The 21,963-nt window shown below is 44.9% G+C and overlaps 1 protein-coding gene across 1 annotated transcript in view; it reads left to right on the plus strand.

The window, feature by feature from the left end:
• The window catches only part of LOC133003597 (LHFPL tetraspan subfamily member 6 protein), a 50,344-nt gene that overhangs the window by 584 nt on the left and 27,797 nt on the right, over positions 1-21,963 (plus strand). The window contains exon 2 of the mRNA XM_061073384.1: positions 1,595-2,097. Within this exon, the coding sequence (XP_060929367.1) occupies positions 1,713-2,097 (385 nt within the window). The 5' untranslated portion in view covers positions 1,595-1,712. The remainder of the gene's footprint in view (positions 1-1,594; positions 2,098-21,963) is intronic.

Consider the following 21,963-nt stretch of genomic DNA (forward strand, 5'->3'; position numbering starts at 1 on the left):
ATGTTGCATTCATAGTCATTCATTTCCATTAGATCACCAAACTCCATAACACTTTGAAACCACATTGTGTTACTTATCTCTGAAAAGTCCACTAAACCAAACTCACAACATAAAAAAACAAGAAACGTGCATTTATATAAATAATAAGTTTATGTAAACTACTATAAACTTTATAAAGAAACAGGAAATGAGGTGTTATGTCATTGCTTGTGCTATCGGTGTCCGTCTTATAACAAAATAAAACTATTTCTCTGCAGCTATACTCTAATTAAAACCTGTTCTTTCAATAATAAACTTCCCATATAGTATTAACAAGATGTTATTTTGCATATAAGATGCTTTATTCATTGAAATAACAATTCATTTTTCACATAATCATTTAGTGGCCTGGTTTCTATATGATAATAAAGAGATATGTCATTGCTTGTGCTATCGGTGTCGGTCTTATAACAAAATAAAACTATTTCTCTGCAGCTATACTCGATAAAACCTGTTCTTTCAATAATAAACTTCCCATATAGTATATACAAGTTGCTATTTTGCATGTAAGAGGCTTTATTCATTGAAATAACAACTAATTTTTCACATTATCATTTAGTGGCCTGGTTTCTATACGATAATAAAGAGATATGTCTTTAATACATAAGTTAGATGGGTAATAATCATGTATTATCAAACCTCAGATGATTGTTTAATGGCCTGAGTTTGATCACTAATGGATTCTAAGTGAATTATCACTGATTTGAATCGATTTTCCATCAACTGAACTATTTATTTGTCTGTTAATCTGCTCACGTCATCATTTAGGTGAAGAAGACTTTAACAGATTTTGCATATAAGATGCTTTATTCATTGAAATAACAACTAATCTTTCCCATTATCATTTAGTGTCCTGGTTTCTCTATGATAATAAAGAGATATGTCTTTAATACATAAGTTATAGATGGGTAATAATCACTTATTATCAAACCTCAGTTGATTGTTAAATGGCCTGAGTTTGATCACTAATGGATTCTAAGTGAATTATCACTGATTTGAATCGATTTTCCATCAACTGAACTATTTATTTGTCTGTTAATCTGCTGACATCATCATTATGGTAAAGAAGACTTTAACAGATTTTGCATATAAGAGGCTTTATTCATAGAAACAACAACTAATTTTTCACATTATCATTTAGTGTCCTGGTTTCTAAATGATAATAAAGAGAAATGTTAATAATAGATAAGTTATAGATGGGTAATAATCACTTATTATCAAACCTCAGTTGATTGTTAAATGGCCTGAGTTTGATCACTAATGGATTCTAAGTGAATTATAACTGATTTGAATCGATTTTCCATCAACTGAATTATTATTTATGTGTCTGTTAATCTGCTCACATCATCATTTAGGTGAGGAAGACTTTAACAGATCTGACTCACTCACCACAAAACCACATGAACCCGCCCTGTCTTAGTTCCTCTAACTCCTCGTGTTATTGTGGTATTAACACATTAACATTTTAAACCCTAAAGTCAACAACTTGTTCCCACGGATGATTTCCCTGTGTCACTGCTCATTCTGTGTGTTTCTCTTCCCCCCCCACCCACAGGGACCCGCAGTCAGGTGAAGACTTGTGTTAAATGCTCAGAGCGAGAATCCCCTCAACACAGCGACTGCTCATATAACTGCTGTTAGTTCAGTGACCCCCCCCCCGCAGACTGTTGACCATGGCGTCCAGTCTGACATGTGCGGGTGTGATCTGGGCCCTGCTCTCCCTGCTGTGCGCCGCTGCCTCCTGCGTTGGCTTCTTCATGCCCTACTGGCTGCTGGGGACGCAGATGGACAAGCCCGTGTCCTTTGGCACGTTCCGGCGCTGCTCCTACCCGGTGAGGGACGAGGAGCGCCAGGCCACCGTCATGCTGGAGCAGTGCGGGCGCTACGCCTCCTTCAACGGCATCCCCAGCCTGGAGTGGAGGATCTGCACGGTGGTGACGGGCGTGGGGTGCGGCCTCCTCCTGCTGGTGGCGCTCACGGCGCTCATGGGCTGCTGCATCTCCGACCTCATCTCGCGTACCATTGGCCGGGTGGCCGGTGGCATCCAGTTTGTTGGAGGTAAGAGTGCGATTTTGTGTTGTTTCAGAGTGTGTTTATGCCTGAAGCTGTTTTCAGACATGTCCTGCGGGTAAGATCCAGAGAATTGGCTGAGGAGTTTGCTTACAGTTTGGCTCTCACACATAAACAGTGTGAGGTTCTCAGGGAGAGGTGGAGGAGGCAGAGACAGGAAGTGACGTGTTACCTCTGCTGCGGAGGTCACGTGGTTTTCTTTACGACACACAGACATTTAGTTTGGATTCGTCCACCTACTTTTCACTGAGAGATTCCAGACAATCCAGCAAAGGAATCCCATGTTGTGTTTATACATCAACTTCTCCTGGATTTCTACGGACTTTATATCTGGAAACCAGGAAGTCTGCAGAAACTATGGATCATCTCGGTCGGACATTGTAGAGAAAACAGGAAACACCTGGAAGCAGCGTGACGGTGCCTGTTCTCAGTGGAGTTCTCATCTGACTGAGGGAGTAAAGTACAGAGACTCTGATAATCATTATGGAAAGATCTGCGCCTATGAAATGTTAAACAGTCCGATCACACGCTCGTTACACTTTGCCTTTCAGTGACAGATTCTCTTTGACTCCCTAGATTTACATGTTTGTATGGATTCGGGATGTTTTAACGGCCGTAATTAACTTCTCATCAAATTAGTTTTGAAGTTGTGGACAGGAATGTTGTTCACGGAACAAAATCAAGTTGACAAGGAACACAAGGAGGCAGAGAAATATTGATAACCATGCAAATTTTTACCTCTGGCCAAGTTCTCCTTGGCAGCGAAGGCGGCTGTCGGCGCAGGGGAGCTGTCGTTTCCTCAGATATCCAGACTCCACAGGAAATGAAAAGTCCGCCTGCAGGATCGCGGTGATGTTGCTCACTTATTAATGTTGGGTCAGTTTGCATTTTTTTTTATATTTTAGAGCACGACTGCAGTTTAAAGCAACACTCCCAGGGTTTCTGCCCATTGCTGTACGTAGAGAGAAGTGATTTTTGGACGATTGTTTTGAAAATGTGCTACAAGATGAATTGTTGATTTTGGGATGAACTTGTTGGTGCCAGGAAGTGCAAGGGTCAATAGTTTGTGAATGGTTTTGGGTCATTTAAGGCTTTGGCGGAGGAATTCACTGGGTGGATCCATCCACAATCCATTCCCCTTATCCTTGGGACTATGGGAGGAGTACACAGAGAAGAACAGTCCAGACAGTAGAACATGCAAACTCCACAAGCTGTGTTTCACACCAGGGACCTTCTTGCTGTGCTAACTCCTCCTCTGGGTGCAGATATTGTAAATATAGTGACACATGAGAAGGAGAAACAAAGAATATTTCATGTATATACTTGTATTCTCGTCCTTTCTTCTGTGCAGCAGACTTTTGGCATCGCCTCCCGTCTTTTGTTTTGCATTTGACTGATGAAATTATGGAAAATTGGGCTTCACTGGGGCTGCAAGCCTGCCCACAATACGTCTGCTCTGGGTTTAATCCAGAATGTGTCTCTTTTGGTTGAAAAGAAAACCCACGCCCTTTCTCTCTCTCCGAGTTCCGTCCACGCTGCAGCTGCATTGCCACGAAAAAATGTCTTTTCTTTTTTGTTTGTTTGATTATCGTAAGTGGACACGGCTCCAGGACTTGTTTATGTATACTGTTGATTTTGCACATGTGCTCTCCCGGGACGTGAGGTCTGAGGGAGAGCTTCCACCCGAGCGGCTGCAAGTTTATTCTGCCCTAGTTTGAGGAGCTGCGGCGCTCCAGCCCTTTCATTAACTCCCAGCCGTTTGCTTGCATACTGTGGCTCACCACTCTGCTACTTGCAATCCCCATCACTTGAGTTTGGCTTTAAGAAGAAGAAAAAAAAGTGATGTGAGAGAGAAGCAGGTTGCAGGGAGATTTCCACAGAGCTGCCAGGTTTGGCAGGAGGATAAATCTTCAGAGGACCACCACGACGCAGCATGTCCTAGTTCTAAAAGGCTTAGCTACTTAGGAACATCTGTATTAATGATGTATAATATGGAGGATGATTAAGGTGAAGGCTTTCGGAAATGGAAGGAGAGCTCCCCTTTAAAGCCAGCAACCACCCCATACATAGAGATTTACAGCAAGCTGCTATTTTGGGTTATAGGATTAAAAAACCTCCTTCTGAGTTTCATGCCATTTCCCTCTTCTTTAACATTTTTTTGACAGCTCACGTTTTCCGGAAGGTGGGGCGGATCCTCTAACTTAAATACAAGCGAGCCAAAACTGTAGAGATGTCCCAGGAGGACTAATTGGAAGTGACACAATCAGGAAGCTCAGTGGAACTGTTTCCTGTATTGTATTCTATCACTTACAAGGAAGGAGAGAAACATTGGGGAGAAGGATGGAGCTTGAAAACAAAACATCTGATAATTTTTTTTTTGTGATCAAATTTTTATTGGGATTTGAAGGACAACAATCATCATCATTCAACAGCACATAAATAAAGTAATTACCGTATACAATACCTGATAATTAAAACGTTCAGCATTTACTTCTTATTAGCGGAGAAGTAAAGATCTGCATGGGGAAAAAACAGAGAATGTGTGCCGAGAGATATGATCAGATCTCTGTGATTAGCGGGAACAGGGAGTGGGAGCGAATGAGGCGTACAGTCGGTGAGGCGGTGCATGCAAAGCAGCCTCACGGTTCACCGTCTGATGCCAGTATCATCCTGCTGCTGTGCTTCCCTCTCCGCTCCCATTGTCCGCTAATGAAGAGGGTCCTTCTTCCACCGAGGCGAATAAAACATCCGCTTTATATCTCCCCCCCCTGTAGTTTGATTCAATCCAATGAAATGGATGAGAGCTGAAAGGATTTATCAACACTTTGTCTCATTAGCCGCTGACCTGACGTTTTAACAGTAACTATTGTTGCTGTCAGTGTTGTTGTTTACTTCCCTTTAACACCGTTTCCGTCCCTGTTCACGCTTGTTTTCCCGGAGCTGGTTAATTACTCCTGGCAAAGCTCCATATTTTCCTCTACAGGCTGGAGAGTTCGGGTCTATGAGGCTGTTCATGGCTCGTAAATCAAAGACCTGCGATCTCTGTGCTCTGCTTACATTGAACAACTGCTTTCACTGAAGTTTCTTCTCTTAGTTATGCAGCGGCTCCGACTCTAAACAATTTCTGACTCGGACAAACACACGCACGTACACGAGCATGCACACGCTCTCAAATCCTTGTCTTGTAGTTTTTTTGGAGGCTTCCAAGCCGAGCTGCAAACAGCAGGACGAGAGCTTTTAATCATTTGTTTTCAACTGCCAAGATTTGAGAACTTTATGGACCTTTTTTTTTTTTGGTACATATTTTTATCCTCTTGCCTTTATTTCGATGCTGTTGTCTCCTCTTCCTCTTTCCTCTCTGCAGCCTGACAGGCAGTTATGTTCCGACATTTGTTTTGACAGGCCCCCGTGACTGGATGATCACCCGTTAAATATTAGTGATAGGAGCCTGGGGCCTTTTCCAGTCAGTTTGCATTGGAGCATTTTTTCCCAGAGATACTCCGGCTTATAAAAGCGAGACACCTGATCTGCTTATGGGACAGTTCAGGATATCGTAGAGATACCCATCATATCACTTGAGCCATTTTCATCCATGAACTATGGAAAATCACCCGATAAGTGGGTATGGACCTTCTCTGGGGCTTGTCTTTCAAATAAAGAGTATTGTAAATATTTATAACGAGGGCGCTGGCAGGAGAACTGCTGGAGAATGTCCGCAGCAACTGACTTGGATATCTGTGTTCCCACATACAGCCGCTCCGGGTGGTTTCAGGAGATTATCTGGAGTTCAGTGTATTTCTGACAGCAGCATGAGGTCCAGTGGCAGCTTGAGAAAGAAAACTAGATCACTGCAGTTAGACTTTTGAGGCTTGAAGCCAAATTTGGAAGAGATTGTGGTCGCACTGGATGTACAAAAGAAAGCCAACATTTTGAGGTCTGTTAAGATAGACTTTCTGATTTATATTCCCTCCAGTCCTCATTGGCTTTGCTCATTGTTTTCAGACCGGCCGTATATCTTTCCTTTACCCCTCGAACTGCTGCGGAATCTGAACTTCAAATATGCATTTAAATCCGCAGACGTCTGAAAGGGCTCAATTCCTGGCGCAGGCCGCCTCACTGACCTGTTGAACTTACAGATTTCGGTGATGGCCGTGCGCGCGCCGAGTCTCCGCCACCGGGATTGTGTTTCAGATCTCCAATCCTCCTCTTAGACAGACTTAATTCATACACTGTGCGGCTCACTTCAATGGATTAATAGGCTTATGATGTAAGCCGGCTGCCAAGTCCAACCAAAATCCCCAAATCATTTATAAACTTGAAGGAAAACAATGTGAAAATGCCAAAAAGTACAGTAATCTAATTTGACTCTCACCTGATAAGAAAGAAAACCACTGCGCTCTGTTTCCAGAGATAACAAAATACTAATTTGTTCAAAATACAAGAGACAATGAGATATTTTCTGCATGAACAACAAAGGAGCAGCTGAAAGTTTGAAAATTGGAAGACAAGAGGTTTTTCATTAACAATACACATTGAACCAAAAAGTTTTGTGTGTGTCAAAGCGTGAAATCAGTACTGTTACTGGAATCCCAGAGCTTCTGAACATGACTTGCAAATGTGAACCTGGTTTATGTCAATGACAACTCTCCTCTGTTGCCTTTTCAAGACAATCAGTCAATGGAAACAACTCTTATCCAGAGAAATCCAAGGTCCTGAATGTTGATTTGTTGCATTCAAAGCCAAAATAGAATCACTAGTCACATTACGTGACTGGAGCCTGTCGCTCCGGAACCCGCCTGAAAATCTCTCCAAAATATTGCTTTGACCCACAGAGAATGTCAGCAGGACTGAAATCATTTCCGCTCTTGATAAAAATGTCAGGAGATATAGCCACTCAAGGCCGCAGGGTATGGGACTATATTTTATTGAGAAGGCGAGTTGAACTACCGTGTCCTTGAAGATGAAAGCGGAATAAAAAGACGAACGATGTAATATACGACGGGCTCTGCTTTGCCGGGACGGTATGAAGGGTACGAGCAGAGGACTTTACATTCACCGATGAGGTGTTGTGTTGACGTAAGACATTTCACCGCCACAAGGGAAGGTTGAGCTCAGCAGCGATTCTAGAGAGTCTATTTATATCATTGTTGAGATAAGAACTCATCAGTTTTTGGGGGAAAAATTGGACACCATCACTAGACGATGGGCTACGAGCATTTATTATTGATTAGAGACATTTAATATCTATTACATTAAATATTACCCACGGGCTCTGACAGCTCTTTGATGAAATGAGATCAGAAAAATAGGATTTTTCACAAGCGTCTGTTTTGCGACTCTCCCTCGAGTGAGATGACAAACTTATAATTGTTCGACTCACATTTATATTCTGACCAGTCCCAGAACTTTCGGTGTTGATTTCTTCAAAGCCGAACAAAATAAAAAAGCTTTAAAAACTGTGAAACGAAAGGCAGAATCTAAGCAGATGAAACCACATTGAACTGGTTTGACTGGGCTAAAGGACATGTTTGTAGGGGAAACAGAACCCGAAGCCGCACGTTGGCTCGAGCCTCCGCGGCGTGCACCGCCTCACCGGCCAAGCTGGTTGAAAACTTCCCACATCAGCCTCCACTGAAGCTGCAGCTGATCTGAAATATCAAATAATTGGCTGCGTTGCCTTCTGGGAAAGCTTCTCCATTTCGTTTTCTGGTTGATTGGCTCTGTTTACACCTCTGAGCCGGCAGCTCGTTTGCCCACACTGGTGTGGAATGTCAGTAAATGAACGAAATGAAGCCGCAGAGAGGATAGACACATGAAATACGTTCGGTGCCGGGGCCGATTCCTGTCAAGTTCACCTCTGTCTAAGTGTATCACATCCCTGAGTAACTGCTTTGTTCCCCCAGAGGTGACCTCTAACACACAACATGTAATACAATATCACGGTGGTCCAGGCAAAATGAAATTATACATACCACATCTGTCTCCACTACCTGTGTAGCGTGAAACGAATGGCAGGGGCGTGACCATTAACTATAAGGACATGTAAATAAATGAAATATGTTCTGCCAGTGTGGTTTCCAAAATGTTGCCGGGGGCTCTTTGGCACATGAGTGTGTTTCCCTGCTCCACAGCCATACCAGCACAGCCAGGAGCTTTGTCCTTGTGTCGGCTGTGTGAGTTCTTGCCAGCTGGATCGCTCCCAGTCCCAGAATGTGTGCTTCCACTCCCCACTCACCACTCGCACTCGTTTTCAAGAGGTGGGCTCCAGCAAAAATCAAACTGCATCCATATGAGGAAGGCTTTTGGATGAAGAGCTCATGTTTCCAGGGGAAGATTCTCACCGGGACAGCCTCTCTTGACAGTCATTGTTTGGTGGTGTGCGATGACAGGACACATCCGGGGGCCGGGGGTAAATATTCCCTGACGTGCCGTGTTATCCTTTTGCTTCCAAAACCCAATCTGTATTCCTTTGTCCTCGTAGGCCTGCCACATTGATGTGACGATGATGAACTGCACTGTCTCCTCTACCATGTAGGCATTGGTTAGAACTAATGAGATCACACAACCCATATTTCTGATGGGAGTAAACCAGGCCTCTTTGCTGCAGAGGAGAGTCTTGTGTAATGGTTTTTAAAACGCCATCTTGCTCCTCGTTGCTCACATTTCCGGCCACTGATGGTTATAAAGTGGACATCGTTTCCTCTGGGTTGATTGATCACCTAAAGTGCAGGCCACTCTTGCAACACTGTAATGCGCTCATTCAGCCCGGCAGCTATTTTTTGCTCAAAGCTCCACCAACACCACGATGGTGGTTGGAGTCAAGAGGGCAGAGTAATGTAGCCTGTGCACCAAAGTCTCTTTATTTTACTCCCGCCACTCCTTCGCTTTTCATTTAGTCTCAGGATGAACTCAATTCAACTTTTCTGCCCTGTTTGGCTGCTGTTGTATTTGTTCTAGCGCTCCCAGTCTTTAACTTTCTATTTCAGCCTGGTTTCACCTTTCCCCTAATTTTGCCTTTCTGTGCACCCCTCTTTGAGCTTCCCCTTTCCTTCTCCTTCTCTTTCCCTTGCTGTCCTCCTCCTCTTCCTCCTCCTCCTCCTCTTCCTCTGCTGTCCGATCCAAGTCTGCAAAATTAGATTGGGGCAGCACCCAGTGACCCGAGAAATGGACATGGGTGCAGCCAGAAAGACAGAAAGAGAGAACACATTAGATATAAGGGAGATAGAGAGACGCAGGGCGGAAAGCCCAGCATCAACTGGGATTTAATGTTGTCAAACAGGAAGTCTGGGGAACCAAAGGACAGACAGAAAGGTTATTTCAGTCTGTTACTCTGTTAAGTCTTTGTTTTCTCTGTCAGAGAAGCAAGCGTGCAGCTCGTTGGTTTGGTTTTTGTCACCGGAACAAGAAAACCTGTCTGGTGTGTCTGGAATTATAATAGCAGTTAAAACAGATGGAAAGGCAGCCTGATAGTGGAGGGGAATTAATGACTTTTATAAATCAATTTAGCATTGCCGAAAATATAGTTTAGAAAATGATAAATTGCAAAAACGAGAAATGAACAGCAATTTTGATGATTTATCAAGAATGTCAAACATTTGCTAATTCCAGTTAATAATGTTAGATTATTTGCTGTTTAAAATTTGTTATTAAACTAAAGACAAAACAAGCAATAAGATTGTGGCCTAATTATCCATCATCACTGACGAGGCTATTTCTTAACTGAGCTACTTTGCGGTCGTCATTAATTTTGCAGATCATGAATCAGCGGTACCTGATTGGATTTTTTTCCCCTCATCAAGGATCATAAAAATTTTAATAACATCCAGGAGTCAAACTAAGTTATTCAACAAATATATCACTTGAAGCTCTACAATGTTTTGGCTGGAGTTACTTTTATTTTAACCGCCTGATGTCAGATGGTAGTGATGACGATGCTACTTGCAGATGGTTATACAAGGCAACTTTTTGTGTTGCCACAAATGACTTGCAAGGACAATGATTCTCCCTCATATCAAACTCATCTGTTAATCAACGCACAAAATTGTTGAGCTGTGTTTATAACCTCTGCCAAGGAGGTTAGGTTCTCTACCCTGTCCACTGGTTGGTTGGTTTTTCCGCAGGGTTAATGCCCAAATCTACAGAACGGATTTCCACAAAACCTGGTGTAAGGATGGGAAACGGGCCAAGAAAGAACCCTCTGAATTTTTATACTAATCCTGACAAAGGGGACTTTTTCCCTTACATTGCAAGATAGTGTTTTTTTGGTCATTTTCACTGATTTCCCAGGGAAGAAATCATAAATCTTGATGGAAAAACAGAGTGATATTTATGAGTGTGAAACTTGATTGTATTTAAGGCCTTTGGCTATGGTATTCTCTCTACTTAGGACCATTCTAGTTACTGTATGTCTGTTGTTTCATCACAGGACAGAGAGCAAAATGGGAAATTTCTTTCCTCCATCTTCTACCATATCAGTGATTCGCTCTGCGACGGCTTAGCTGAACTGATAATTTGGCACCAGGCACGTTTTCACAAAATCTCCTTCTAAATGAGGTTTCAGCTTCTCAGCTTTTAGTTTGCACAAATGTAAAAAATCTGCTGGTGGAATGAGAGGAAAGAATCCAGGGTCCTGGGTGAAGGAACGACAGAGAGACACTGGCTGCCAGCTCCACACATTCATAGATGAAGAAAATGTTATTTTCTAAGACCCAGAACAGAAAGGGCGAACCAGCAAGAATCCACATATCCCATCTTAGCAGCCCACATGTAAAACGGTGAACTTGCGTGAAGGGATGAATCACGGCTCAGACAGATGCTTCACAGATGGAGGCGGCTCCGCTTCCCCGTATCACTGGTGACACACGTTGTCGAGCGTGTGTTTGATGTCAGCGCCTTGGCCTGTACTTGCAGTGAGCAATGCTTAAGTCACCGGTGGGGCTTCGAGAATAAACCCCCCTTTCATTCAGTGCGAGCCTTCTTAGTTTCTCTGGCAGATAAACTCTCAAAAACACAAGGAGAGAACAAGGGAGGGACAAAAAAAAAAACTGGTTTCCCCGAAACTTCACCACATGTTGTGTCTAATTAGGAATGAAGAAGATGGAAAGCCCACATTTGACCTGGGAGACATCTCTGAGGGAGTCAGAGGCCATGAGTCGGCCCGAATAAATGAATAAGTATGGATTGGATAGATTGCGTCTTAGCCCTGTGGGATAAAGTAGTTTGCTCAGTATTCATACCCTGTTTTACAGTCTCAGAGGCACCGTGCCTTTAACACTACAGTTAATTACACCCTGTTCCTCCTAGTGAGGGGGAATGTGGGGTCAATACTTCCTTTGTGCTGCCTCCTCGTAGGTCAAATAGAAGGCCGGCGAGGAAATAGAATATGGGCTGGATGTATGGAGACAGATCTGCAAATAATATGGCAGCACGGAATAGCCAAGAGAGGAGTTTATTTCTGGTAAAGGAATCCACAATAATTGCCTGTCTTAAGTTTCTTTAGCCTCTAACCCAAGACGCATTACATCGCAAACTTCTGTATCCCAAAGAGCCGGTGCAGTGCGAGCACCCACTTAAGAGTCATTTATTTTTCTCCATTTCACCACTTTGACTCATGGACGTCTCATTTCATTTGAGTCAGGGAGTCCGACTATCTCCTGCATCCTATTCCCTCGACCCCCGGGAATAGCATCGAGAGCTGCATGAGGAGACGACACTCTCGTGGTAAGTAATGTGTGAAGAGTCTCGCCTCTGTCTTCCGCCAGGAATTAGATCAGGGTCAGTGTGCAGCAGAAGAGAAGCTCTGTGGCCTCAGTGGGTCACTCAAAACTCATGTGTCCCCTGTGGACGGGGAGAGGACAGGTGAAGACAGCAGCTGAGGAGCAGATCAGAGGAGGAAGATTTGGGGGCGGCACCTGTGCACGTGTGTTTGTTTGTCACGACCACAGACTGTATATCACGACCCAGGGGACAGGAGTTGCCTAAATGAATGAAAGGGACATTTGCTCTGGGAAAGTGAATCTGTTGTTTCAGGCGTCAGGTAGGACAACCTGTGTCCATAGAAGCTTTTGGGCTCCACATAACTTTTGATCCCCGTCTATATATTAAAGTGCCAGAAAATCGATATTATGTGACCACCCACGTGTTAATTTTCTCAGTTATTCTGCAGTAAAAATACACAAAAAGTGCGAACAGGAAGTGCTCGAATAAAAACTTGTCTCCTACGATTGTTAGCTGTTATATTATTGCAAAATGAAGAATTAAACTCTACAACAGGGTCAGAAACATTTGTTACTGATTATCCATGTTGGGTTTTACACCAGCAGCCAAGGCCAACTTTCTTTCAGAAGATCGTCATGTGATCGGAGGCCGACGAATCAGAGAAGGGCTACATCATGACTGAAAACACCCAGTCAATCAGTGTCGATGTCATAGTTTCCAAAGACTAAAACAGGACCAGCTACGTTTTCAGACATGTCTCCAGTTTAGCTGCTTCAGTGATGCAGGCGCCTGGCGGATCCAGTTTTCAAATACGAATGTAGAAGCCTGCATGTGGCTGAGTGTATTCACGTCCTGTGTGCCGAGGCCAGGCCCTGCGTTTGCTGTCTGCCTGCAGGAATGCTGGGAATTTTAGGGGTAAATATATTCTGTTGCCCCCCCTGACCCCCCCCGCCCGCCGACTTCCCCATCTCCATCGGCGCTACAAGTTTAATCTGAGAGGCTTTTTAATGAGCTCGCTCGTGAGAGAAAGCGTTTGAACTGAATACATTTTCACGGCTTTCTTTTAGCTCTTTTTTTTTTACGGCACTGGGCTAAAATCTATTTTCTGCTCGTTATTGTGAATGCTCACAGAGTGTGGGATTTTTACTGTGTATAAATTAGGGGTGGCAAGACCCCGGAGAGGATGAGTGTTTGTGTGTTTAGTGATCAATGGGAATGCGACTTCATTTGAAGGAGCGGAACCCGCACTGTGGGCTGTTCTTCAAGCTTCGCTGACACACACCATCAAAGTCACCTTGGTGCAGTAATAAGCAAAATGTCACTGGCGTCATTATCATAAAATGACAACCCTGCGATTGCTCCGTATTAAATTATGTCTCAGGGGGAAAAAAATTGTGTCAAGCCTCAGTGTTTTAAGGCTGATGGCAATAATCTCAATTTTGTGGCCCACGGTCGGACTTGTGGAGACTCAAGGGGGGGGCAGGGTTGAGTGTTTGGGTGGAAAGGCGACGTGGTGTGATTCCAGTTTGGCTTTGCTTCCCAGACTCTGTTTCCAGCTGGTCAGCGGCAGTTGGGTGGGCTCTTCCCATTATAGGATCTGGTTTCCACAGCAGCAGGGGGTCCCAGACCCAAAGGAGCATCACGGGGAGGGAGAGATTTAGAAAAGAGAAGGAGAGAGGGAGGGAGGAGAGAGGAGGGAGAGTCAACATTTGGAGAAATCCCCAGAGTCTCGCAGCAGGCAGAGGTCTGTCGCCTCAAGATAAACAAGTTAAGCTTTGAGTTGTCTTCAGATTCAAGAGTCGAACACACTCGTCTATTTTTACCCTTTCGCGAGCAGAGCGTAGTCGAGCCTCCACAGTCGAGCGGCAAAAAGAAGACATAAACAAAACCTGGCAAGAAGACATTCACTCTATCCAGCCAGAAGACAAAGGCTGTGAAAGTGCTCTGGAGTAGGAACACCCATTCAGCTCTTTATAAGACCGAGTGGCTGCATGTATTTTGAGCCACTCGGTCCAAAAAGCAGGCCCCTGAAAGCATAACACACGGCCTGTGGAATGCACCGAGTGAGCCTCACCTCGGAGAAAGCTGGAGGAGGCTATAAACAGGACAGAAGTCTCCGCTCTACCCATATTTGAATATGTTTATGATCGAGAAAGAGACGATGGCCATATATAGATAGGGCTGTCGTGGTGGAAGAAGAGCTGCACGGAGCCGTGTGAGATCTGGAAAGTATTAATAAATTCCATTTTGTTAGACTAAATATATTGAGGGTAAAATAGTGTTGGAATCGAAATCAGAGGAATGTGATTTAAAAAGCGGGATTAAGTGCAGATTACAAATAGCTGTATACAAGGTGGGAACAATAGTATCAGCAGTGATACCTTATCTCCCCCCCACTCCATGGCTGCTCCGCTTTTGGCTCTGCCGCTTTCATTCCCTTCATTAGTCACTCTTCCTACTTCCTGCCTGACTCACATGTTTGTTCTTTTTTCGCTCGGTAAAAAAATATGTCACCGAGAACTCAAACTTAAAAGCTGAGAGTTCTGCTCCTTTCCAGGGGGAGCGCAGGAGCAAAGGTGGAACGTCGGTGACAGTGAAGCTGTTTTTTCAAACGTGAACTCTGGAAAATGTCTGGGAAGTTGAGCCCAGATGTTTTTCCAGAGTTTGCCTTTTTTTTTACATATGAAGAATGCAGCAGGAGATAGACTGAGTCAGTGTCTGGCTAGAGCATCAACATGCCCACTCGCTGGCTGGGAACTTTCCTGCCGGGCTCAGTCGGACATTTTTCTGGACATTGAGCTCGGAGCCGGACATTGAAAAGTTCCAGAAATTGTCCAGATTAATATTTGTGTTCTCACACGTCGCCCCTCCGGATAATTTCAGGAAAACATCCGGTCTCCAGTGCAGGTCTGGAAGCATCTTATGTGTTTTCAGTACTTTGCCATCAATGCTGGTTTTACGTCAAGATGGTAAAGAACCAATCAGGATCTTTAATGTTCATTTTAAAAAGCGTGGATGTGGTCTGACTCACGACCCCTTCTTAATAAATAGAATATATTTCTACACTCCTCCGTGTTTCACATTATAAGACTTAATGTAGTTGTTGTGATCTGCCACAATATCAACACACCGCCGCGTATTGATTTTCCTTTTTCTCTTACTATCTCAAATGAGTAAAATATGATTTCATTATAGAGCATTGATTCACTCAGCACCCCCCATCTCTCTCTCTCTCTCTCTCTCTCTCTCTCCTGCTCTCCCTCTCTCTCTCGTGACCGGATCGCCCCGGCCGCATGTTAATGCCAGGTACGAACAGGGGGCTTTTGATCCAGCAGAGCGACTTTGCTCTCTGCTCTGGACCCGTCGGAGCCCCCCCGCTGTTGTTCTCCCAGGCGTGACAAGCCAACTACACCCGGGCCTCGGCCAACACGCTCGCCATGCGTCCCCATGGGAACGGGGGCGGCCTGGCTCCAGTTGGTTACACCATAATATTAGAGAAAGTGTGATTCAGAGTCCTGCTGTGAGTGAACTCACGGCTTTTTAATCACATATTCCGGCGAATGCTCGAGCTGGCGCATGAGCTGATGTCTCCCGCGGGTGGCGGCGCTGGTGTGGATGAATCGAAATGATTAAATATGAGTTATTCTCTGGCTTTATAGACTCGCAGACGTAATGAAAACACCAATCTTCAGTGAGCAGCTCCAGGATAATGCCGACACTGACCACCGTCATTTGTCTGCGTTGTGTTGTGCCTCTCATTCGACACAAATCGCTTTGAGACAAAGTAATCTGAATCCATTCATAAGCGAAAATGGGATCAAATTAGTTTTTCTTTCTGGCAGAGTATGAGCTGTCCTGTCGCCCAGGATCTGAAAACAGAAAATATAGATTTCCTTCCATGAAGCTCATTACAGCATCCACACCCTGGTTGTTATTGTCTGACTTGACTTGTATCTATAGGCACCATAACGTGGGTAAATTGGAAGGAGACCAGGAAGCCTTTAACACAGTCCACTACAGAGAGCGGTGTCACCTGCTAAGGTGAAGCAGAATGGAAGATTTGTAATTACAGAGTGATTATGTGTGCAGCCGAGCCCCTTAGGAGCTGAAGTGTACTGCTCCGCTGCCATTGATATCATTCACATCTACTTATCTTCTGCACCGCTGGCTAAGACCTGGTAATTAGTGCAAGTGTCGCTATCGCGGCCGCCCTGATAGTGCTACTCCAGCGCTGGTCCTTTGTTGGCATTCTTCCTCTTCGGGCTTCTCCTCTCGCTGCTTCCTGCCGGCGCCCGGCTTTCCACTGGAGCACAGAAATGCAGGAACCACTGAAGATATGGCTTTTATCCGAATATGGCCTGAATGGCTTCTCATTCTGAATTTGGATCATTTACGCGGCAGAGATTCAACGTGTTTGTTCCAGAGCAAAATTACACCAATTAAAGGAGATTCAGCACATTGCTTATCATAATTACAGCACTATATTGCTATATTTCTGTTAAGAAAACCCAACACAGTGTCTTCATCCTTTATCACCATGCCAACACTCTCTTATACATTAGATACGATTCTGTAACAAAATCCTAAAAAGCCAAAGGTGGAACAACCATGTCTCGTACATTCCGTGTTGATACCTTTTACCCAGGACACACATGTAGATGCGCTGGAGGCTGCAACTGAAAACATTGCTAATTCATTTTGACTTCATGCATCCGAACTGCATTGTTGTTCTGTTGCACTACTCAATCAGAACACATTGATGCAACAGAAGAGGCAGCTAGTGAATCTGGTTGTGGATTTTATTTCATTTCTCATGTCGTTCTCTTTAGTATGCATTGATCGCTGGTATGACACGTTACCATGAAAGTCCGATACGAACATGAAACAGCGACGGTACCAAGCATAGGGCACGCCAGGAAAAGACACATGTAAGTCTGTCGTTATAGAAAGTGGTGTGATGGAAAACACCGATGTTGAACGGGTTTGTGTAAAAGGATCTTAATAGTTTCAGCCATGGAGGGTTAGAAGTCGTCATCACCGCATCTCTGTGAGAGCGGCTGGATATGACAGAGAAGTCCTCCAAAGCTGTTCTGCTCGACATGTGCCTGCCTGACCATGATGTGTTTCGCCATCTGACATTTGAAGATAACCACAGATTAAGTGGCCGAGCCGCAGTGTGTGTGTGTGTGTGTGTGTGTGTGTATGTGTGTGTGTGTGTGTGTGTGTGTTTTCAAACAGACAGCATAGATGCCAAATGGCTCGTCATGTGAAAAAGGGAGATAATAGAAGCCGGGAAGTCGGAGGCACTCAGGCCCGCTGATAACCCAGAGCAGACACTGCCGAGCGTGCGGTTGTGTATTTGATCTCCTGTTTGATATCTGATTTGATGTATCACTGATGTCGCTCCCCCGCAGTTGACTGGCGCAGAAAGGAAAGGTTGCTCACAGTATTGGTTTTATTTTCACACCTCCGTAACGTTATGGGCTCCCTGCTGTGAGGTGGCAGAGGTGGCTGGAAATGGAGGTGGGCGAGTTTGGCATCTGTCATTTAGGACACAAACTGCAGCCACATGGAGGTTAGTCTGGAACCCGCCTGGAGCCAAACTGACCCGTGCTGCATGTGCAAAAAAAACGTCAATAAAAGGAGAGACAGAGACCCTGCAACACTCTGATGGGTTCCGAGCAGTGAGCGTCCATTATTATCTCAGCACCTTTTCCCCGCGGCCTGCACTGTGTCTGGAGTCCTGCGATTATTCAGCTTCCACTTCCTCGGGCAATGCAGTTGAAGATGTGTTGTCCATTATTTTGCCTGTCAGAAATGCAGGGAAAGCGCTGAGAAGCATGTGGACTCCCTGGCTGCTGATCTGTGCTGGAAATCTCCTCCAGGACACGAGCAGGGTTTTTATTACGTGTCTTGGCGGATGCTTCCAGTAACTTTTCGGGCAAGACTGCAAATCCAAGAGCTGCAGCACTTAATTTAAACTGAGTGGCTGTGGCAGTGTGTTGGGGGAACTCGTATATCTGTCAGTTCTTCTGTCTGTGTAAACAGGGAATGTCCAGATAAGAGCTCTTTATCTTCCACGTATTTTCTCGATCCCAAAGCCTGATGTTTACATTGCTGAAGACCTTTTTTTTTTTTGCTATCAGACTTTTCTTTTGCAATCAGTGTCTGAATATGCGTGTTGTTACCTTGATATCTGCAACACACGGCACCACCTGAGTAAACTTATAAATAGCTTTTTTTTTTAATTGCTTTACAGCAGCTGTTGTAAAGCATTTATGGCTGGAGTTTCACTTTGAAGCCGCCTGCAGTCATATACCTGAGTTAAGCATTAATATGACTTTACTCGAAGAGAATTAGTCAATAAAATATGTTGTTTAACTAGATTTAACGATCCAAAAAATGAAATGTCAAAGGTTTTCAAGGAAATCTGGCAGTTTGTTATTTTTTTGAGGACTGCACTCCCGAGGGTTTGGATGTTTCCTGTGTTTGTGTCAAACTCGTTACTTTCTGCCAAGCTTGTTTTCAAGCTCAGAGGGAAGCACAGACTTGGAAGTGGAATGACACTCAGTCGAGCGGAAAACCTCCAGCAAGGGCCAACTGTCTCCTTAAATTGAATCAAGCTGCACCAAATTGCCGACTGCACACTCATACATATCAGTCGCCTAAATACACCTCATTCCTCCATCTAGTTCTGTAAATTATTCCTTGAAAAACAGGTTAAAATTTCACACTTTTACAGAAAGTGATAAAAAGACAAAATCTACATAATTTAATGGGTTCTTTCTTGATCCATGTCCCACCCTTTCGCTGAGTTTCGTGGAAATCTGACAACTGGTTTAGTGCATCATCCTGCTGATGAATAAACAGCTCAGGGGAAATGGGCAAAAATGTAACTATGACAAATATATGTTGACAACTTTCTCTATCCTGCAAGGACAAAATTACGGAAAGACTAATTCCAGCGTTGCCACTTGCTGCCTTGGGAACAGGCGGAGAGCCATTAAAACCAAAAGTAAAAGCCTGTGTGATTTGATAAGCAAAACCAGATGCACACAGTGAAGGGGAGGAAGAAACTGGGGCGTGGTTGTTTCCAACTCCTTTGGGCAAGAGTTTTTAAGATTTAAGAGTTTCCTTTATGAAATCGAGTCACAACCTCCCTTGGGCTCTCACCATCAGCCTCCTCTTGGAAAGGCAGCTGAACAAAACAAAGATCCAAAGCCGACAGCTTGCACAGAGCCATCACAGGGATACCAAGGTGTGTTGTCGTCGAGGCAAAGTATTCCAACAGTCCTCCTTCCCCACTGCTTATTGATGGGCTCTCAGCAGGGTGCCGCTGACTCAGGGAGACACCTGCCCTCAGCCCCGGCAATCTGTAATCATGATCAAAGCCGGGATCCTTCAAGCCGGGAGCCTGCGAGCGTCCTTGGTCGAAGCTTTGTTGTTCCTGAACGTGCTCCTCTCCCCTCGGTGAGGCCTGCGGGCGGCTACACAGAAGATGAGTGTGAGTCGGGGGGACAGTTCAGGGTGGAGTCTCCATCGCGAGCAGGCTCCAGGCCCGGTATCGATCCACGGGAGGAGATCTACGTCCTCTCCTGAGCTACCGACCCACTAGCGAGTGACACTTGTGACGGCGAGCGACTTTCCGCCGCTTGGCTCCGCCCGCCGAGAGTGTTTTATACCTTCTCCCCCCATCTTGATCTACATTCCTCAAAGACAGCACTTTGTTTTTCTCTCACTCCGACATCCAGCCATTGACCTTCTGCTTTTATCTCCCCTCTTAAAAAAAACCCACAAAATGATTGATCCAACTTCGCGTGTCTGGCAATTAAGGAACCAACCACCCACCCTCCTCCTCCACCTCCTCCTCCTCAAACATATCCTCTAACATCCTCCTCTATCTCAGCGGATTGTGATAATTACCCCGTTGTTAGACCTTGAGCTTGAGAAGTTACACCTCACCAAGGGCGATGTGTCGCGTGCGGAGCCAGACTGTGATTCATTGGCATGTATATGGCGGGCTATATATCTTCAAGGAAGCGGTAATATGTGTTTGGGGGGGGTGAGGTGTGAGGTGACCGGGGGCTGCTGTTGCCTAAGTGGCTGCTAATGTGGTCTATCCAGTATAATAGTCGGCAACTGGGAATGCAATCTGTTATTATCGTGTTGTAATGGTCTCAACGTTACAAATACAAAAAGCCCGAAGGTGTAGACGCTGAAGGTTTTTCATGACGCATCAACGACAGAGCAATACCCCGAGGATATTACATTCACGATGATATAGAGGAAGATTCCTCCCATTTAAAATCTGGGAAGGTTTGATTATGCATTTCCACTTTTCTAGGGGAGCTGTGGTGCAGCAAACAGCAATGAATAATTTCACTCCTATACAAGTGACCAATACAAACAGTGGATCCCTTTTACCCAGGACACACATGTAGATGCTCTGGAGGCTGCAACTGAAATCATTGCTCGTTCATTTTGACTTCACGCGTTGCCGAACTGCATGAAGTCAAATCAAATTGATGCAACAGAGAGGGCAGCTTTTTCTCTAATTTCTCGTGTCGTTCTCTTCAGCATGCATCGATCGCTGGCGTGGCACGTTACCATGAAAGTCCGACACGAGCATGAAACTGCGACTGTTGTTATGATTGCGGTCGCGGCACCAAGCACAGGGCACGCCAGGAAAACACACGTGTAAGTCTGGCGTTATAGAAAGTGGTGTGATGGAAAATACCGATGTTGAACGGGTTGGGTAAAAGGGTCTTTATAGTTTCGGCAATGGAGGGTTAGAAGTCGAGGATATAGAGCAAAGAAATCAGGAAAATTCCTCCCTTTTAAAATCTGGGAAGGTTTGATTATGCATTTCCACTTTTCTTTGGTGCAGCAAACGGCAATGAATAATCCTACTCCTATACAAGTGACCAATACAAACAGTGGAAGGGAAACACAGCTGTGAGTGAACAGTGTGTTTTCACTTCATCGTACGTTGTTTGCCGTCAAAGCCACGAGTAAAGTGGAAAAATTAAATGTCCTGTTATCTTGAATTAAATTGGGAATTTCTCCGGGTTTGAACACAAGTACACAAGATATATAACATAGTAGAGGCGGTGGACTAGTGGCAGAAACTTGGTCTATGGGCAGAAAAGGTCTCTGGTTCGTCTCTGGTTCGACTCCACGGAGAAACAACAAAAAGACAAACCTGGATTGATCTGTCCAAAAATCCAAGAGGATTCTCCCTACCCTGTCTAGTGCCCCTGAGCAAGGCACCTTACTCCCCCAACATCTGCTCCCCGGGCGCCGTACATGGCTGCTCACTGCTCTGTGTGTCCTGCACCAGATGGGTTAAAAGCAGAGGTTAAATTTCCCTCCTTGCATGAGTGTGCTTGTGCATATGTTTGTGATAAATAAATGTATCTTATCTTATCTTAAGGTCTTTGGTTAATTCATTCACTGAATATTTGATTGTTTTCACCAGATGACATTTACAGTAAATCCTTTATCTCAAACTCCCATGGTTGGGCGGCTCCATTCCAAACTGGAGGAAAAACACTCCACCTCCTCTCTAAGCCGTTGCTTTCTGCTGTGGAATGTCAACTGTGATGCAGACCTAATCTACCAGCGCTGTGGTGAGGTCCCTGCAGGGAGCTCGGGGGGGCCCCGGGCCCGGCACCATTGCCTCATCCGTCTTCAAGACAGGCTGCGGGCCGGGGCCAGCGTGCATATGCAGAGCTGCGAGGAGAGGATGCTGAACCCTGGAGCTTTCATCTGGTCGCCAGGTGAGCACCAGCGCAGCGGCCTGTGTCTTCTCCGGCCCCCCCGCCCCCCAGCACTCTGTCATCGAGCGTGGAAATGAAAACCGGTGAAGATGGCCCTTCTGCCCTGCGGGGGGTCGGGAGCCTCCTCTGAGGCAATGAGCAGGCGTGACCACACCGAGATGTCGCTGAGCAAACAGCCTGGGAAGTTGGTTTGTTACCAGCTCTGCTGTTTGTGCGATTTCCAGTTTGTTTCAAAAGCTGCTCCGATATCACACATATTCATTTCATTTAAAATAGTCTTCCTGTTGTGATCAGTTGAAGCTTTGTCACGTCATCAGGTCGGAGCAAACAATCAGTGTCGCAGTTCTGCAAACACACG

This window comes from Limanda limanda, chromosome 6, assembly GCF_963576545.1.
Source record: "Limanda limanda chromosome 6, fLimLim1.1, whole genome shotgun sequence".
Classification (NCBI taxonomy): Eukaryota; Metazoa; Chordata; class Actinopteri; order Pleuronectiformes; family Pleuronectidae; genus Limanda; species Limanda limanda.